The sequence below is a fragment of the Pteronotus mesoamericanus genome, unplaced genomic scaffold, assembly GCF_021234165.1.
Source record: "Pteronotus mesoamericanus isolate MK-2021 breed Mesoamerican mustached bat unplaced genomic scaffold, CSHL_Meso_final contig_101, whole genome shotgun sequence".
NCBI classification, from domain to species: Eukaryota; Metazoa; Chordata; class Mammalia; order Chiroptera; family Mormoopidae; genus Pteronotus; species Pteronotus mesoamericanus.
In genome coordinates, this window is record NW_026555001.1 from 12,428,376 (window position 1) to 12,449,108 (window position 20,733).

Sequence of the window (20,733 nt, forward strand, 5' to 3'; positions counted from 1 at the left end):
AGGTTGGCTCCCTGCCCCTCCACGGGCACCTGCCTCTCCACCTGTTTCTCCTGCTGATGCTGGAACCATCCGTCTGGGTCCCAGCAGGGCCCCGGACCAGGCTGCCCTTCCCACCAGGCTAGTTTACTGAGGTCACCTCCCAGCTGGCCTCCTGCTGTAGCTCCCTTCCCCCAACGCTATCCCACATATGTGGCCAGAGACGTTTTCCCCCCTTACCTGCTTCCTACAGGCCCAGCTGCGCTCCAGAGTTTTCTTTCGCTCATGCCTCTTTGCAGCCCTGCTCTGGCTCCCCCATTCCTGAGCTAGCCGTGCCCTGAACAGATTTTCCTCCTTTGGGCCTTCCTTTCTTTTACCTGGGTTTTCACTACACATGTATTTGCCCTCCCCCTACATCTTCCCATAAGCAAAGTAAAATTCCCGCTCAGATTTCAAGCTGTAACTTATTTGACACTTCTTCCAGGAAGCCCTTCCTATTTCCCTCACACCTCTGTTGGAGGGGTGCGAGGCCTCTCCACACGTCTCTCTGCAGCTTGCAGCCCCCTCGGGGGCAGAGGCCTCCCGTCTCTGCACCTCCCTTCATAGCACAGAGCGCTGTGGGGCTCACAGCTTATTTAGAAAAATCCAATGAATTAAACTGGAAATGAGCCATCCGGAGACAGTTCAGGACCCCATGCTCCTTCCCTGGAAAATACGAGGTCAGTTCAGAGGGGGTGACGTTCTAAGCACAGGTGACAGCTGTCAGGCTATGACATTGCACAGCACAGGCTCAGGAGTTTCACACACACTCTTCCCCCTTCCCCCACCAAGTTCCCCCTGAGTAGCAATAGTATCGCAGGACATTAATAAAATCAATTATTGGATAAAAATCACTCGTTTCTAAAGCTTCATTTTGTGCTATTAGCGGGAGAGTGCTGTTTCAAAAGGAGATAAGGAGAGAGAAAGGGAGATCAATTACCAGATAAGATCGAGTGGTGCCCGAGGTATGCGCACACTGGCAGCGGCCCCCTCACCTGCCCTGTGTGGGCCGAGCACCTGCACTGCTGTCTGTGTGCCTTCCTGTCTGGTTCCCCAAGTGAAGGAGGGCATCCTGCTCAGCGATGGGACGGTTGGGACCCGGGCGGCTTGGGATGCTTGCCTAGCAACTAGGCTCAGTAACACGTGAGTGAGCCTCTCATCCTCAGCGAGGATGCCAGCCCCAGGGTACTGGCCGCCCATCCCAGACCCTGGTTAATAGGCTCTTCCTAGAGACACAACACGCTTTTGGCTTTGCCGAACCTGAAAGGTCTGAGCTTGATTGGATGCTGACTGGCGCTCACCTCGCCGGGTGACAGCGTGGGTGTCCTCGGGGCAGTGGTCGTCCAGGGAAGCATCTGGCTGCCGAGGCCCTGAGGCCCACGCCTCCGTGCTGGCCTTGCGGAAGTGCCCTGTTGGCGGTGGGGCTGGTGTGGGTGGGGCAGAGGAGACAGCCTGGGCTCTGGAGGGGGTCCCCCTCCCTGTGTAAATCCTGGCTCCTCCTCCACTGTGCAGATGCACCGGAGGGCCCCGGAGAATGAGCTCCGCTTTAGGGTCTGCCTCTGTCCACCTGGGTGACCTCAGACAAGCCAGTCAGCTTTGCGAAACCTTGATTCCTGACTCAGTGCAGAGCATTTCGGGGAGGGTGAGACGAGCTCATGAATAAGGAAACCACCTAATACCTTCTAAAGTGCTGTCTCCCCATCTGGTAGGGGTTATTACTTGCTCCCCAATTGGTGCTTTATAAAAATAATTACAGATTCCTGGGTTGGAGGATGAAAGGACCACATAGGGTATCTGTCCAGTGGGTAGCACACCATTTTAGATGGATCACCTACTTCTCGTCACTGCCTTTCTATGGGAATGATGGTCATTATATACCTACTCTGTGGCAGCTATCGTGCTGGCAATTTCAGTCATGTGTTCTCAGGTTATCCTGGAGAGGTGGCCTCTGGAGTCAGGATGCTAAAATCTGCTTCCTGATTGTGGGATATGGAGCAAGGTACTTAGCCAGGTGAGGCTGGTTCCTTGCATATATAATGGGACTGTGAGCGATATCCATCTTACAGAACCACTACGAGAAATACATGCCATCACATGAGTAACGGTCCTCGCACGTGCCTGGTACATAGTGCTCAGTAAACGGTAGCTGCCATTACGGTCATTCTGTTTATTTTTGTTGCTGATGTTATTATTAACATCCTACCTCCGGCCCATCTTCAAGCTAAACTTGCCAGATCAAGCCTGGCCTCTGCAGCTGAACATTGACAGACGGACAGACGGGCTGGGGGAAGGTCGGAGCCATTCTCACAGGCTTCCTGTTCATGTCACACAGATTCTGGATGCTGACTGGGATGACCCGTGGGACCAGTTTGATGAGCGGCGGTATCTGAATGCCAAAAAGTGGCGTGTGGGTGACGATCCCTATAAGCTGTATGCTTTCAACCAACGGGAGAGCGAGCGCATCGCCAGCAATCGGGCCATCCCGGACACCCGCCATCTGAGGTATTCCTCCTTCTCTGCTACTCTCCCCTCCCCTCCCTGTAGCGATGACACTTGATTTATGCAGTGCCCAGTGCCACGTGCTGGGGCAGGCAAACCATTTGGTGCCAGTTGGTTGCTGGAGGATTTATAATGTGGTCATTTACACTGTCTGTGCTGCTCATTGTTGTGGGCCACCCCATGGGGAGGGTGGGAGTCCCCCTTCACTGGCAGCAGGGACTAGAAGTCTCCTGCAGTCTGAGACCTGGGGACGGACTATACCTAGAGCCTGTCCTGCTGCTGGCTTGAAAGCTTCTTAGGGTCAGCGTCTTATAGTATTCTTATGAACAGCCTCCAGCACTGATCCTGGTCCTTGCCATCTGATAGAATTCTATTTAAATATTAGGCTATTATACTCGCCTGAGCAGATTCCATATAGGAGAAGAGGGAGGAGACAGAACGCTGAGAAACCCCACAGGGCCTCAGTCTGGTGGTGCCTTCTTGCCCTGAGCCCAGGTGCCGAGCTCTCCAGAGAGCTGGTGAGAGCTCTGGGAGGGAGCTGGAGGGGATGTCCCTGAATAGTCTCCCCTGCAGCGGGGAGGCTTCAGGAATTTGCTGAGGAGGCAGGTTCGCAGGGATGCCCCATGCAGGGTGAATTGCTGCGTTCACCCTGTTCTATGATCTGAGAGGCAGAAATGCAAGAATTTTAAAAAGGCCGGATGTCCCCGAAGATCCAAGTGCCCCTCATCCAGTCCTGGGCTCTGCAACTAATCCAGCGAGTTCCATCTGTTCACTAACTGTGATCTGCTGGGATTGCAGCAAGAGGGGAAGAGAGAATCTAGAGGAAATCCAGACACCCTTTGGGGAGACACAAAGGAAAAGTGTACCAGACATATGTCTGCCTCAGGGCCCTAACCTTGCCTGGTGGAAGCTGGGATTGTGTTACTGAGAGCATTTCACATTTATGGATCCTAACCTGAAAGAGCAGGAAGGGGAGAGGAAAGGGGATTGGGAATGAGGGCAAGCACATGGGATCAGGCAGTCAAGGAGGGGGTATTGAACACCTACTCTGTGCAAAGCCCCAGGGTAGCACCGTGAGAAACCACTGATTGGATCAGCCATCTCCAGGCTCAGTTTGGTGTAGGACTGACCCTGTGCCCACATCGCTCTTGTGGTAGTGCGAGTCCCAGAGACCGCCAGCAAAGCCTGGCGTTCTTCCCTCAAATGGGCCCCATTGCGGGGTGACCTTATGTCTATAGGGTCTCCCGCTTCCAATGCCTGTGTCCATGAGGCCGAAGTTACCATCTAAGTCCCTGAATCCTTCTCTGATTCCAGCCCCCACTGTATACTGACTTCATCCTGTTGTGATGCGTGGGGCTTGCCTGCTGGTCTGGCAGAGCGCCGGGGCCCTTCTTGGGCCCTGCCTGCCCCAGCACTGACCAGCTGTGGCTGCTGGTGACCTATCTACATCTGTAGACTAGGGATTCTCAACAGAGACTGACATTTTGGGTTGGGATAATTCTTTTTTGCGGGGTTGTCCTGTGCATTTTAGGATATTTAGCTGCATCTCTGGCCTCTGCCAACTAGATGCCAGTAGCACCCCCAAGTTGTCAAAACCGAAAATGCCTCCAATCATGGCCAGATATCTCCCGGGGACACAACTGCAATGAGAACCACTGCTGTAAAGCCCGCCCCCCTTGTTACCCGAGTTCTCAAGAATGAAACATAAACACGCGATATCAGCCCCAATAATGGGATGCGTCCATACCTTCCCTGGAAAGCAGAATTAAGCAGAAGGCAGTACAGCCCAGAGGTCAAGGTGCAGACTCTGGGGTCAGATCACCCTGTTTCCAGTGCTGGCTGTGCTGCAGACACAGCTGAGGGAACTCACCATTGCCTGCCTTCCCCCGACTGCAATTTCCTCTTTTGACAAATGGATAAAAATGGCAGTAATGATACCCACCTAATGTGATTTTTTGTAAGAATCAAATAAAACATGTGTAAAGTACTTATCTACTCCATAGTAAATAGCCAAAGCTTTCCATTGCAGTTACTATTACAGAGTAATAACATAAGCAGGCTGGCCCTGCAGGGCCTGAAATGGAAGGAGAGGGCTCTCCTGAGAAAAGGGAAGATGCTCAGGCAAAGAGATGCAACCAAACCCCAGGCATCAGGAAGGGGCACCAGGAGGATCACTAAGTTGTCGGGAGTGGTGGTAGGGCCGGGAGACACGGAGAAGGGTTTCAAGATTAAGTTCAATGCTAGAGAAATGGGAGCGTTGGAGTCAAACCCATAGGTGTGGGTGTGGAGTGTAGGCATGAGTATGAACCTCAGCAGTTCCCAGTCGAGGCCTCACAGAAGAACTCCTTGGGGAGCTTTTTAAAAATGCTGATTCCGAACTCCGACCAGCTGAAGTTGCTCTTGTCTGAGCTCCCTGGGTGATTCTAATGAGCAGTCAGGCTTAAGAACCCCTGCTCCAGCTAAGTGTTTCTCAAACTTAAATAGGCAAACTGAAAAATCATGCGAGGATCTTGTTAACCTCTGATTCAGCAGGTCTGGGGTAGAGCCTATGGTTCTGCATTTCTAACAAGGTCCTGGGCAACACTGATGGCAACTCTTCATGGATCACGCTTTGAATAGCAAGGGCTTAGAATGACAGTTCTCTAAGTGTCGGTTCCACGAACTAGCAGCCCAACAGCAACGGGCACCATTTGGGAACTTGTTAGAGAGGCAAATTCTTAAGCTTCACCCCAGAACTACCAAATCAGAAACCCCAGGCGTGCAGACTAGCAGCCTGTGCCTTGACAAGTACGGCAGGTGATTCCGATGCCTGCTCGAGTTTGAAAACCATAGGGCATCAGCTTATACATGCGCTTGCTTTTGGAAGCCAGATGAAGTCCACGGGCAGGTTGGTTCAGCTGGAAGACTCAGGGTTTCAGTAGAAAGTAAAGGCCCTGGAATAAGGCCACCCACCTGCCTGCAATCTGCAGCACTGTCCCTCGATCCCGGTGACAGGACATCTGTCTTGCCCTGTGCAGACCTTTGGCTTTTCTGGTTCCTTCCAGCTCCTCCCCTCTTCTCCTACTTTCTTCAGCCATAGAATCTGTACGTAACCATCCTCCTGGACTTCATCATACTGTGGGGCACTCCTGGACCGGTGGCTATTGTCCAGACTGGGCTCCTGGCTCCTTTGTGGAGTCCAGCCCCATTGATACAGGCTTCCTTCCCGCTGCTCTGCTTTTGTGTTCCCATCCTCGCTTGCCGCTCAGGCTCTACTAGTTAGGACATCAGTTGCCCTCCCAGGGGAGTAATCTTTGATAACATCTACTACAATGTGCCTGGTGTGTGATAGGAATTCAGTAAATGTTGTTGAACCAATGTAAGGGAGATTAAAACTAGAAAGACAATGGACTACTCCCTCCCATCTGCCTTATGTGCAAAGAGTAGAAGGGGAACTAGTAGAAGTCTCTTCTGTCTTCCTTCCATCCTGAGGGCATTCAGATGAGGGATCTGCACAGGCTCAGTTAAAGGAAAAAGGCTTTTCCCTTAAAGAGTTCTCATTATTGAAGAGAAGAGTGAAGATACAGCCTGTGGGAGGGGTCTGAGCTTATTAAATTTACTTGCAATTTTCTTACCACAGTAATTGGATTCTGATTTATAGGATGCATTTGGACAGCGTCTGAAACAGAACTATTAGCGGAGCATTAGAACAGCGCTGCCGAGAGAGAGGGCGGGCGCTGGGGTGAACTGCCTAGGAATCCAAAAATGCAGCAGGTGGGGTGAGGAGGGGGAGAAGGAGGAAGGCTCTGGAAGCTGTCACCCAGCAGGCTGCTGTGCTGATTGAAAAGCCTAGTGTGTTGGCAGCATGGAACACCCCTGACAAGCAAGTCACAGTATGTTGTCATGTGATAGAAGAAGCCCCAGAGAGGCTGAGGGCTCAATTTTTTTTTTTTTTTTTTTTTTGTATGGAACAGGACAGAGTTGCCATTTTTCTCTGGGGCCTTTGCCCCTGGAGCCCATGGTATTTTGGAGGCAGCCGGTTTGCAATGAACATGATATAACTGAGGAGAGGAGTTTAAGAAGATTAGATTGGAGCAGGCTTCAAACTCCACTTTCCTGGGGTTTATGGGATCCATGCGGTGGGCAGTGAGTGATGCCCACACCCAGACTGGTTTAGAAAATGCATGCCCACAGTTTCTAATGGATCCCCTATTCATTCGCCCTTTGGAGTTAACAACCACCCTCTCAGGCCCCCACCCCTTCCACAATGTTTGACATTTTCACAATTTTAGATTGAAACTTGGTGTTACTGGCCTTTAGACACATGTTTGCTGCAGCTGGATATCCTCCTCTTCCCAGTTCAGGTCCTGGGAGAGGAGTGAGGATGAGGTAACCAGCCATGGCCTTCCACACGTTCCTGCTCCTCTCTTGGCTTTGTTTTCTCATCCGTAGTTGGACGTGAAGCTTTATCATTCTGTAAGTCGCCATGCAATTGTAGATCCAGTCACCCTCTCGCTGTTGGTCAGATATTTACACATGTATGCACTCTGCTCTCCCACCCTGCCTCAGCGTGAACAAAGCAACTGCACCTGTGTCAGGGCATCCTAACCCTTAATTCTCCCCCTAAGGCCCACAATTCTGTTAACACGGATGAAAGCTTTAACTTCCAGGACAGTGCCTAGGTCCTGTGGGGTCACAGGGATGAATAAGTCAGGGCCACCCATATCAGGGAAAGGGGGTGGTATTCCATAAATAACTCACAGTGAAAGAAAGAAGCAGCATCTAGCTGGGGTGAGTCTGAGATTTCCCAGGAGAGTCCTGCTGTCTATAAATCATTGACTGGCTCAACAAATAGTCTTTGTTTTCCTGTTGTCCTGCCCCCGCCCCATCCTGGGGACAACAGCTGGATCTGCCATCATCCAAGGAGCACATAGAACATCTGACAGTCAAGAAGCCCTTAGCCGGAGGCACTCCTCTCCAGAAGGGGAGAAATATTTTGAGGAAACAAATGTGTATCTTCACCGTCACCCAGCAATACTTATTATGGGTTGCTTTGATTGCAGGGAAGCAGGTAGCAGGGGGCGCTGAGCCCAGAAGCTGTGGGCTGGAAGCAGTTAGAGCTGGGAAGCCCCATTAGGTCACCTCCTCCTGGCCCGGCTGGTGTGATATTCCCCTCAGCACATTCCCCCGGCCTTTGTCCAGTGCCGCGCTAAATGGTTCAGACAGTGGGATGCCTATCAGTGGCTTGGAGGGAAAATTCCACACTTCTGCACATCACACCAGGAGGACCTTTTTCCTCTGCACCTGTCATCCTGGGGAATGAAGGGGCAGTGGCCCAGTCTCAGCTCCCATTTCTCCCTCCTTGTATTTACTCAGTTGGAATGGCTGCCAAAGATCATCATCATTCCTCTCCTTGTACTCGTCACTTAGCAGTAATAGGATAAAAATCTTTACGGCTGGAATGGCTAAGCATAAAAAATGTTCACACTCCCTCAGAGTCAAGGCCATTCCACCAGCTCAGCACAGAGTTGGTGATTCCACGTCAAGGTGGCGGGAAGGGGAGGGGAAACCCATCACAGACACTTAGCTTTTGCAAACAAGCTCCCATCTGCTATCCTGGTCCCTCCTGTGCACTGTTTTTCAAGACAGGAGTGTGTGCGCCTCTTGACAGTGGTGCTGAGTGCACTTCACCCTCGAGCGTCTCAGACTTTCAGGGAGCTTTGGAAGGGAGCAACAGGAGTTTCTGAACATTCTGGAGAACTGCGTCTGCTGCCCTAGGCGGCTGTTCAGGTGCCACCAAGGGCCTTGGAATGGATCAACAGGGTGGCGGGAAGAAAGACCACAGAGGCTGAGAGAGGAGGTGCCTCTGGGCCAGGATTCCTTTTGCTCCCAGTCCCCTGGGTCCTTACATGCTGCCCCCTCTGCTGCTTGTTCTGTGAGTTTCAGACATGTTTCCCAAAGAGGGAGCTCCTCAGCTGCTGAAAGGGAACCATTCAAGAAAACATGCTGATGAGAATTCACCTAGACAAACTGCCTTACTAATTAATGTTTTCTCACACCTTGTTTCCTAGTTAATTCCCACCAACTTTGACATTGCGTTGTGTACCTCGTTCATTCGTTTTCCTATCATGTGCTCATTCGTCTGCTCAACACATTTACTGAGCACGAACCACGTGCCACGCTCTATGCTAGGAATTGGTCCCCACTCCCCAGGAGCTTGTGGTCTTGTGAGAGACGTGCACATGGGACTGATTCCTGATGCTCAAATGTGGATCGCCCCAAGGCCATGTCCTTGATTCTGGAGTTAATGCACAGACTCCCTGCCCTCAATTTCCAAGCACCCACGTCCTGCCCTGCCCCTGATTTGGGTGTAGCTATCCCTGTCTTGGCCATGGCGCGAACCACAAGAGTTAGGAGCTTTCCTGTAAAGAAAAAAGACAAAGCATCAGGTGGGCATATGGAGAAGGAATGTGCAAGTGGAAGGGAGATAGAGGCTTTTTGACTATGGCATCTGGGCTGGCGCTGGGGGAGGTAGGTAGGGTTTTAGCCAGTGGTAGGCACTCCCAGTTGAGAGAACAGCATACACAAAGACAAGGAAGGGGAAAGCCACAGTGTCTTGTAGGAGTCAGTTTAGTTTCCCTGAAGTGTGGGATGATGGCGTGCAGGGGTTGGGGGAAAATATTTCTGGAAAGAAAACTTGGGGTCATGTTGTGGCAAAGTCTTAAATTTAGGATAAGAGGCTTAGCGCTAACTCAGTAAACATTAGAATGCTCTGACTTTCATACTGTCATTGCCTTATCATCATGACAGCTCTGAGAGACACCCTAAGCCACGCACCTTTGGCTACCATCACATCCTGGGAACTCCTGCCAGGGGATGGGGACAAAGGTAGGACGGAGCAGAACTGTGCTCAGATGGCAGTGATGCAGGGCCCCCCACAAGAGAAGGGTGGGCGACAGTACATGACGGGCTTGGCTTGAACTGGGTGCCACCCCAGGGGGCAGAGAGTAATGTGGGATCTTGGCTTTAAGGCATTGGCATCCTCAGGATGGAAGTGTTGGGTCTTACCTTGGAGAGTTTGTTCTCGGGTGAGGTGGAAGGGATGAGAAGCAAGAATTGATCCTGAAGGAAAATGAGCTGCTGGGAACCTAGAAAAGAGGTCTATGCTCCACCCCTAAACTAAGTGCTGGGTTTCAGGATTGAGCACTAGTACTGGCCATGGAGACCTGGGCAAAGAGCAAGACACTAGCAGATTAAGCATATACCTAGATAAGGGGATTCAGGCTAAAAGAGGTTAAAGGACTTGTCCAAGGTCGCACAGCTAATCCATGCTTGGCTGAAACTCAAAACTGAGTTTTCAGATTCTAGAGGAGAGAGAGAGAGAGAGAGAGAGAGAGAGAGAGAGAGAGTGTGTGTGTGTGTGTGTGTGTGTGTGTGACCTGTGCATGCGGGACAAGGAGAAGAGATGGTGCCTGAGAGTTCTGAGTTTCCCAGTTAATGGTGTTTGATATTTCTATCTTAGCTTTGCTTGGCGGCACAGATACAACATATATCAACTAGCTAACAGAGTCAATAGTTTTTCCTGGGGTTCTGTCACCAAGACCAAGTTCTAATGGGCAGGTAACCCAAGAAGAACCTGTGTGCCTTTGAAAGGTGCTAAATGGCCTTAGTTCTGGGGGCAGATGTCCCTTCTTCCTCCCTGGATTTGCCTGCTTTATTACACATTGCCTGAGGAAAGAGGCAACGGGAAGATGTGGAAAGGGATAATGAAGTATGTTCATTGCTCAGGATGGGAAGGTGATTTGGAATTCACCATTCCCATGAAAATTCATCCTGAAAATTAGTGCATATAAGACTATTAGCGATATATCAGTAAACGAGCACTCTGAACACCCGTTCTCATGGAGCTTATATTCCCCAGTGAGCAAACCCCCAGCCGGCGACCTGGAACTGCTTTAGTGCCTCCTCAGGCTACCAGTACCTTCTCACCTGTGGGTCACCCAAGGAAAGAGTGTTCCCCTGAGCTAGCCTTGAAAATAAGCCCTGGCCCAAGTATTCAGGGCCAGAAATGCCAAGGGGAAGGTGGTATTATTTCTCCCTCCCCTAAATTACCTTTTTAAAAAAATTGTTTGGGGGTGTGCTTAGAAAAAGGTGGAAGGCAGAGGGGGAGGCCCTGGATTTGCACTCTGCATTCTGCGATGCTCTCTGTTGTGCTGTGGGTTGCCAGGGTAGCTGGAGTTCTAAGCGGGGGAAAAGGCATAGTTGTGTTTGGTTTTGGTTGTATTGAATTCTTCTACTTCATGGGCTGTATTGAATTCTTCTTGGGCTCAGGTGGCAGTGATGCACTGCCCCCCACAAGAGAAAGGTGGGCAACAGTACAGGCTTGGCTTGAACTGGGTGCCACCCCAAGGGGCAGAGAGTAATGTGGGATCTTGGCTTTAGGACATTGGCATCCTCAGGATGCCAACTTCATGGGCTGTATTGAATTCTTCTAGGTCTGAGGCATCTGAAATATTGCTGCAATGCCAAAATATGCCCCAAGACCGGAATCTCTCTTTTCTTAAATAAACTATACATGAAAGTGTCACATTCATATAGAAAAATTCAAGCATCAAGCATGGACAGCTTGGAGATTTATCCAAAGAGAACACAGCCATGGTCCTGAATTAAGCACCTTGATCAAAGACAAGAAGACTCTTAGTTTGCCAGAAACCACCCTTGTGTCCCTGCCTCTATTCCCCAGCACAAGCAATACTGCGTACCTCAAATGCCACGGACTAGGGTTGCTTGTTGTTGAACTTCACGTAGATGCAGTTACACAGTATGTACTGTGTGTCTGTTTTCCCTCAAAATTATATTTATGAAATCCAGCCACAATTTTGCAAGACAGTATGTTCTTTCTCATTGCTGTATAGTATTTCTTTCAGTGAACGTATTACTATTTATAGACCTAGTCTACTGTCAGTGCACATGTTGGGTTTTTCCAGAGTGAGGTTCTTACTGAACAGAGTGCCTATGATTAACCTCATACTTGTCTTTCAGTGAACAGGTATAAGTATGTCTCTAGGGTGTATTCCTGGAAGCTTTTGGCGGTCCTGTCAAACATCTAAGGGAGTGGTTTTACCCGGTTCCATCCACTTGCGGTGTAGGGGAGTTCCAGCTGTTCCACGGCTTCATTATCAGTCACTTGCTATCATCTGTCTTTTCCATTTTAGCCTTTTTAGAGTCTGAGTGGTCATATCTTATTGTGGTTTAAATTCGCCTTTCATAAGTTTTTTCGCCTCTTAAATACCCAAACAAGTGTTCTGCACCTTCTCTATTCATTTTCCTGGGCCCTTTGCCCAAGAACCAAGCACAAAGCCTGACTTTTAGTCTCTTTTCAGTTATGATTATTCTCATTTTGTCCTGCTTCTTGGCAGTGTGCTTAAAGAGTGGGGGGAGGGGGCAGTTAGACTAAGCCGGAGAAGACTTGTGTCCTATCTAGGATATTGTCTGACCCTTCAGCAATCTGGTGTCTGTTTCATACCTGTAGAAGCGAGAAGCAGCTCAGAGATGGTTATTAAGGTCACTTCCAGCTCTGTCTGCTGGTTGAAGATACTTCTGCCAGGAAGGACGTGTGGGAACTGACTTAGGAACTGAATCGGATTGGAAGCTATTTCCAGATGCGTGACTCCGGCAGCTCAGCAGCAGCTCTCCTCCCCCACCACCCCGGATTAATCTTTCTCCTCACACACTTCCCTTCCCAGCAGGACACAGGACCCGTGAACCATCAGAGCCGCCCTTTTCCATGGCTGCTTTGTCTGCTTCCTTATGCAGCCTTCCCCGGCCCTCATGCCTTCCACTCCAAAGAGGTCACCAGATCGGCTCCCGGCTTAAGATACACACGTGAGCTGGTGCGACACCGTCTCTGCGTTTATCTGAGGGCCCAGGATCCATTAAACACAGAACAGTAGAGCTGCCAGCTCTTGGAGTTGGCACATCACGTGGATGGCAGCCTGACTGCGAACTGGTGACCTGCCCGCGTTTGCCAGCCTAGAATAAGGAGTTGGAACAGACAGACTTTCCCCCTTTAAAACCCAGAACGCTGTCGTGTTCGGTTACCATTTCCCTCCAAGGCTTTACAGAGCCCTTGGCTTGGTCTGATACACCACGTGGGGCTCTAATGCCAGAAAGAAACAGGGCTGCAGAAGCAGCTTGGGAAACCCTGAGGCCACTCAGGGCTCAGAGCGCAATTCTCAAGTAAAAGGCCGATCCTCATAGGAAGTCCTCGCATAGGAATAACCACTACCTGATACACCTTATAATTATGTGAGACTTTACAAAAATGCTCTCACATCTCTGTCACATGATGTCCTCAGTAGCCCTTGGGGTGATGGGCCATCCCTGTCATCACTGTTTCACAAGGGGAAGAAGCTGAGGCACAGGCAAGGGAACTAGTTAACAGGAGAGCTAGCTGTGTGAGGTGTGAGGTCAGGCACCCCAACCAGCTAGTAGCTGGGCCTTGCGTGTGTTACTCAAACTCCCTGAGCCTCATGGGGATAACAAGGGTCGCTGTAGGGTGAGCGAACCCACAGTCCACGTCAGAAGCTGGGCAGTCTTTGTCCTCTAGTGATACCGGGTGACTGTGTTAGCTGTGGTGATGAGTTAGTCAAATGGGTATTCGTAGGAGGATTAGCATCAACACGCAGGCCCTGAGATCTCTTCTCTGCTTGGTAGCTGTGGGTAGAAGCAGGTCTGGGAGGCAGGGCAGAGAGGGGGACAGCTCCAGAGAAGAAAGGAGTAGCAGGAATGAGGTTGCAGAGGTCCTGGCTTAGCTCTGCCCCCCACCTTTGAGTTGGGGTGCATCCCAAGACAAATTTGGGGCCAGGTTGGAGGGAAAGCAGGCAGAGAGCCTCCTGCCTCGGCCCTGGCTCCTGGCACCATGTGCCGAACGCTTAACTTGTCTGAATGTCCAACTTAAAAAACTGGAAGGCAAAGTGAGCAATGAGGTGATTGTGATGCCCGGTCTGGTGAAATTCGTACTTTTAAGATGCTGGGGATAGAAGGCAAGGGCAACTGAGAGAGTGATTTAAGGGCCGGGGGCCAGGAATTATAAATGTGTTGACAGGAGAAGAAAAGAGCAGAGAGGCGATGACAGCTGTGGGTGGGAGAAGCTGTGGCGGGGAGGCGGGCTGAGGTGACAGACACTGGGATGGAGCGATGCGATGCGATCAGCAGGGCCCGAGGGCGGCTGCAGAGCTAGGAGGCGGTGTGATGTGACAGGAGGGGGGCTCTGCTGAGGGACCCGTGGAGCCACGGAGCCAGCCCAGGTTTGAGCTGGGCTAGCAAGGGGTGAGATCAGCGAATGTCCCTTGTGGTTGTCCTTGGTGTCCCTTGTATCCAGACGGCTCTCACCTTCTGCCCTCACCTGACCCTCACGATGACCTTGGAGCTAGCCAGAACAGGTATGGCTCCCTTCTTCACCTGTTTCCCCATTCCTCCCTGCCCCTCCTGGATTCATCATACAGACACAGCGTTCATTCCTTCCCCGGGTCCCTCTGAGCCTGCCTGGACCCCCTCTCGAGACAAGAAGCATCCATGTTGCTCTGACCTGCCTCACCTCAGTGCAGGCCCTGCTGTTCGCCCTTTGACCGAAGCCCAGACCCTTGCAGTCCTACTCGTCTCTCACCCTCGTTTTGTTGAGTCTGCCTCCTAGATAGCTCTTGACCCCTGACCTTGCTGCCATGCTCATCTGCTGTCCCCTCTCACCTGGGGGACCGCAGCCGACCCCAGCTGCCTTCCTAGCTGGCTCTGACGCTGCTTCAGTCCATGCTCTGCGCCTCCTCCATGGGAGCTTTCCGAATGCGGGCACATCGTTCCGCCTCTACAGTCCTTCCACGCCATCAGCTCGCCCCTCTCCTGAAGGCGTGCCCGCCCCAGCCAGGCCTGGGGTTTGCAGCTGCCTGTCGGTACCCGACGGTTCATGCTTCCTCATCCTTGCTGGTCTCCCAGCGCGGGTCCGAGCATCTCCAGGAAGACATCCCCCCTGCTCAGGCCAAGTTAGGTAACTGCTCCTCTCCCCTATGCTCCCCAGCAGCACCTGTACCCCAAGTCACAAGCATCAGTTTGCTTCGCCTCTCCGCTCTGAGACCTTGAGTGACGCGGGGCAGGGATGCTGACTTACCTTGGTGTGTCCTTCTGGAGCCTCGCCCAGTGCCTGGCACGCAGACTCCTCACTGGTGTCAGCTGAGTCCACATGGATTCAAAAAGCACCTCATTGGATTTATTCCCAAACTACCACTGGAAACATCAGGGTTTGAGAGTGTGGGCGTGGGAATGAATCCTCAGAACAGAGGGAGAAAATCAAATCACAGGAAATTTAAAACCACCTTCACTCAACAAAGAATTCTCTGTGTTGGTACATAAATCCAAGACCATAATCAGCCAACATTTATTGATCAAACTATTTCCCTGACATGTGGTAGGCACCTTATATATGTTCTCTCAGTTAAGCCTCGCAACAAATTTGCTGTGACCCTGGTTTTAAAGATGAGGAAATTGACTCCAGTCAGTTGAGTAACTTGTCCAGAGGAACGGAAAGGTGAAAAGTGGCCTCTGCCCCCAAGGAAGATGGCACAGCGGTGCAGAAAGGGGTGTAACCCTGGGCAGCCCATGCGGAGTGCGGTGGAAGAAGCCGACTTGGGCCAAACATTGCGCAACAGTTACAATTTAGGCAGCCCCAGAAAAGAAGGTGGCAGGATGGGAGGCATGTGGAGGTTGTGGCTTAGGGCAGGACCAAGGGCTTGTAGGGACAGAAGCTTCCGGCAAGTTAACTATGTGGCAGGGCTGAGGGTTTACCTGGTGGTGGAAGCCTTGAGATATGGTCAAGGTTTAGCTTCAGTGACTGCCGGAGACAGAGCTGCATGTGTGAAGCAGTGTGCTGTGAAGGTTAATGTGCCTTGAAGGGGAGTGGGTGTGGGCCGGATGGAAGTGAGACTAAAAGGAGGTGGTGGTGGCCGAAGTGGGTGCAGGACTGATTTAGGGATGGATTTGCTGCCCAGGAGGGTGCAGGAAGGTGTGAGACGCCTTTGCTTTTTACCTCCCACCTCAGACCTTCCAGAGGCTCCCACTGTTGCGAGAGTCCTGGAGAAGAAAAGATGGAGACATGAGACACTGGGCCCTCAACCAGGCTGTCCCTGAGCTCAGTGTGCTCAGTCTGGTGACATCCCTGGAGTCACTAGGCTGCAAGGCTTATCTCAGCTGCTTCAGTTTGAGAAACCTTTCGCCCATTAGGCAAAAGGAAGGAATGACTCTTTTCTAATCTTTCAGCTGGGCGGTCTGAAAAATATCAGGAAATAGCTCAGGGACTATCAAGGAGACAAATCATTCTGTAGCAGGTGATGGATAGCCCAGCATCGTGATTTTCCAGCTTTCCAGAACCTTCCAGGATGAGACCTTCAAGACCAGAGACAGAGAGAAAGGTCAGTATGAAATAAAGGTTTGCGAGCCAGTGAGTTGGATGACCATCAAAGGTTATTCTAGTGGAACGCGTGAGAGCACGGAGTGGGAGCCAGGCCGTCTGCTTTTACACCAAGGCTTTGCGGCTCACGGACTGTGACCTCCCAGTCTTCTCCCCAACAAGGGAGAAGGAATCGTAGCACTTACCTCTGAGAAATACAGTGCAGATTTAAAGCTCTTGAAGAATGCCGGAGCCATAGCGAGGGTTCAATAAATGTTATCTATTATTCCTGCTGTGGAATATGATCCAAGCAGGGCTAACATAAGAATTAAAGGAGCCCTGGTCTCAGATACTGAGGAATCTTTTTCAGAAAGCATTTCAAAAATAAGTCTTGGCCTGCCTCCACACTTGGGGGCCAGCTAGACTCAGCATTTGCCTTTTGAAAGCACTCTCCCCTGTGCACGCATTTGTTCACACACACACTCACGCACACGTATACACACGCACCGCTGCCCTCTGGGTGGCGCTCTGTACCACCCAACACAGGTCCTGGTGGCGTCCCCAGAGAAGCCTCTTTGCAGCCTCCCAAGGGCAGCTGATCTTCCTGGAGAGAAGGCAGTGCTGCCTCCACGGTCTTCACCGAACCTCGAGGGCCCACTCACCTCGAGGGCGCTGGTGCAGACCAGAGCAATGGTCATTTCTAGGAGGTCTCAATGCAAACAGTCATCTGTATTCTGCAAGTTAGGGGAGGGTCCAGAGTGCATGGGCCGCGAAGAGCCTGTGGAGAAATGGGGCCATAGATTGGAAAAGCCACACAGACTCGGCATCAGCGGCACCCAGGACAGAGGTGGGGCTGCTGGTCCCAGAGCTAAGAGAGGAGACGGCCCATCTTCTGGGTTCAGGATCTGTGCTATCTGCAGAGGGGAGTCAGGCATAATTTAGGCTCATCATAATTTAGTGGAGCAAACCCTTGGTGCCCGTTGGTGGGTGAGGTAGTGCTGATCTGGTCCATGGGTTCGGGGAAGAAGGGAAGACTACGAGGGAGGTTTTCTTAACGCTAACTTACAATTAAAGGGTTTTCAATTGTTCTGAGATTGCGTCCTTTTCTGGCGTTTAAATACCCTTTCTTTTATAAAATATTGATGATACTAGACAATGGGATTTTTATAATATATTCTTTTCTGCAGAGGAAAATGTCGTAAGCAATGGTCTTTCTAATTTTTGAATTTTATTCCACTTATACAAAAAGAACCGAATATCTATTCATAGAAACCAATGTCTGACGCTAACGTTGAAATTTTAAGTTAGATTTTATACAAACTAAGGTTTAGGAATGACCTAGGACCACAGTGTCCAATAGAAATTGATGTGAACCTCATATATAATTAAAATTTTCTAGTAGACACATTGTTAAAAGTAAAAGAAATAAGTAAAATAAGTTATTTTTAATAACATATTTTATTTAACTCAATATACCCTAATAGTATCATTTTGACATATAAGCAATGCAAAAAATTTACTGAAATTGTTTACATTCTGTTTTGTACAAAGTCTTTGAACTCTCATGTGTATTTTGCACTTACTGCATATTTCCATTCCAACTAGACACCTCTCAGGTGCTCAGTAACCACACGTGGCCAGTGACTACGGATTGGACAGAGCTGGTCTGGGAGAACAGTGTTGAGCCACAGTCTACAGTCCCGTCAGAGAGGATTCAGTCTCTCTTGTCCTACTTAAGGAAGCATCCCTTGTCATCCCTTAAACTTTGGTATATAAGAGGAACATCCCACCCTTTTAACATAGTTGAGTATTTCCAGCACAACAGAGAATGGGTCAGAGCTCCTCAGAAGCACCGTGTGACTACCCCAGATGGCCTCCAGGACAACCTTAGCCCCAAGCCCCCTGTTCTTGCCACCGTGGCTTCATACTCCTACTTTAGTTTTGGGGACTTGTTTGACCTTCCTTCTCCGCATGACTGACCTTTGGCGCCTCACTCAGCTCACAGCTCTGCCACTCTCTTGAGCTGGTGTCACCCATAACTTAGCAAGGGACGTTTTCTCCTGTGGCTTTGCCCCCATGGAAGTCTCACCTGCTTCCTCCCCCACTCATTCTTGAACACTTACTGTATGCCTGCTGTGCTTAGTTACTGTGCTTGGTGCTGAGGTTGCAACTACAAAGAAATCCTTGCCTTCCCTGCAGCTAACAGTCAGTAGAGGAGAAAGAAACGTAAATTCTCAAGACTGGGCAGTAACTTTTAGTGATGTGGTGAATGCAGGGTCCTGGGAGAGCCCTTTGGAGAAGTCTTGGGAGACCAAGGAATGCTTCCCAGGGGAAATAACTTCCCAGCTAGGATTGGAAGAGGAGAAAATAGCCCAGCCTTGGAAGAGAGAAGAGTGCATTTCAGACACATGGGAGGGAGGCGGCGCCTGCACAGGTCCAGGAGGAGAGAGCAGGTCAGGCAGAACCTGGCTAGGGTGTGGAAGATGTAAAGAGAGGAATCAGAAGTGGCTCTGGGTCACAGAGATGGTGAGCCGTGGTTAGGAGTTTGAACTTCATTTTGTGAGAAATTTGGACAGTGTTGACAGGCGTTAAAGATTTGCAGTTTGGAAAGATTGTTTGAGCTGCAGCGTGCAGGGTAGATTGGAAGTGGATAGAGCCCGCCAGAAGTTGCTGCCCTGATCCCCGAAGACCTGATGGGAATGTGGCGAAACGCCCAGGTTGGGAGATAAGGATGAAGATCCGCAGGGCCAGGTTTAACCAGATGGGGTGTGGGTGAGGGAGAGGCAGCATTCGAGAATGTCTCTTAGGTTTGGTCACACCGTAGACGGTGAGGTGGGGAACATGAAAGGGTCAGCAGACTAGGCCTATGTGTAGGAGGCACCGCCGGGGGACATGCAAGGGAAGATGCTTGTCAGGGTTAGGGTCAGGGTTGTAGTCATTAGCAAACAGACAGGAAGTTGAAGACAACTTGAAAACAACTTAGGTAACTCAAAGAGAAGGAAGATTGAGAAGAGGATGGATTAGAGAGCCTTTTTTTTGGGAAACACCAGAATTTCAGATGAGGGAAGGAAAAAGAAAACCAAGAGGAAACAGCTTAAGATGAGGATAGCCATGCTAGGGTGATTTCACCAAAGCCAAGGGGAAACAACCAAGCCTTTCATAAAATGGATGGTCCTCAGTGCCAAATGCTACAGAGATGACAAGTAGGAAAACAACTGAAAAGGTTTCCGTTAGGTTTAGCACCATAGAGAAGTAATAGGGAACTCGGTGGATGTATTTTGAGGGGAGAGGATACCAAAAGGGCACTAGAAGGCAGAGGTGGCCAGTAACCCTATGTGGACTGGGGCCTGGGGCCTCTCTGTACCATCTGAAAATCTGATTTCCAGATTTTCTTGGAAATCAGATGCCTGAGTGCTCTAAGGAAATAGCAAATTCAGTCCCAAGAACTAGGAGATCTCAGCTCTGCCACTAACTAGCAGGGCAACCTCGGGCAGGTCAATTCACTGTTCTGTGCCTCCGTTTCCTCATCTATAAAAGAAGGAGGGAGCTAGAACCAACATGTTCTAAACCTGTGTCCCACACCATTCTGTTTGGTCGGATATTAAATGCTGGGCTTGACTCAATCTATATTCGATGAATATTTGGGTTCCCATTATGTGGGAGGGATTGAGAGCTGGGAAAGAAAAAGTGCGAGGGGAAGGGAGGGGACAGATTTTGAGGTCAAAGCTTGGTAAACAGTAGGCTAGTAGAAGTCTCAGAACCTTTAACAAGTTAATACATACGTGGGTGGGTCACCAAAAAGGTAATCTGGTATTTTTCCAGTATTTTTCATTTGCAAAGTTATTCGACTCTTGTACACTCTGGCAGTCTCCCCTCTGGATCCCAGAGCCCCTTTAAGAGTTTGTCTTGTACACAGAATATCACAGACTTCTCTTAGAGATATGTCAGCAGCTCACAGTGTAGGGACTGCGTAACCAGATGATCGCTATGGTCTGTCCCAGTCCAGGGTTGCAGCAACTCAGGAGTTTGGTGCCAAAGAGAGAAAGGTCTTCCGTTTGCTGTGGGCTGCAAAATAAAATAGAGGCAGAGACTGAGCCTTTATGGGAGCCAGGACAACATGGCCTCCTATTATCATGGGGCCCCACTTCCCTAGTTAGCCTCCCAGTTTGTCAGCAAAGACCCCATGGGGCATTCTTACGTTGCCAGGGAAATGGGCTTGCAGAGCTGACTTCTGGGATTGCCATTCTGATCTACAGCCTGCAATTAATTGATCTTATGGGGAAGTGCCCTAGAATTATCATAATGCAGATTTTCTTGGAAATTGGATGCTTCTGGAAATCTGTGGCTAAGAAATCCAGCCGGGTCCTCTGAAGAGAAAGAAGTGAACTGAGAACCCTGAGTTGGTCTGACAGATTCAACCAAGACTAGGGTGGTGGTTGGTACAGGGAAATGCCTTTGTTGATCTAAATAGGCCCATCCTGAAACCTAGCACCCTGTCAGATGGCCCTGTGTTCATGGAATGGAGGAATGTCTATGATACCGTTTAGGCCTTTTTCTTCTCTCTCTCTCTCTCTCTCTCTTCCTCCCTCCTTTCCTTCTTTCCTCCCTCCCTCCCTCCCTCTCTTCCTTCCTTCCTTCCTTCCTTCCTTCCTTCCTTCCTTCCTTCCTTCCTTCCTTCCACTTTTTAGGCTGGGTTATTTTGTTTGTTTTTAATTAATTTATTTTCCAAATACAGTTTTACCATTGACGTATAATATTATATTAGCTTCAGGTGTACAACATAGTGATTTGACATCTATATG

The 20,733-nt window shown here is 50.1% G+C and overlaps 1 protein-coding gene across 2 annotated transcripts in view; it reads left to right on the forward strand.

Annotated features, from left to right (window-relative positions):
• GALNT14 (polypeptide N-acetylgalactosaminyltransferase 14) overlaps positions 1-20,733 on the forward strand; it is a 188,873-nt gene that overhangs the window by 113,815 nt on the left and 54,325 nt on the right. For both annotated transcript variants that reach the window (XM_054566074.1, XM_054566082.1), the window contains exon 2: positions 2,348-2,517. In XM_054566074.1, the coding sequence (XP_054422049.1) occupies positions 2,348-2,517 (170 nt within the window). The remainder of the gene's footprint in view (positions 1-2,347; positions 2,518-20,733) is intronic.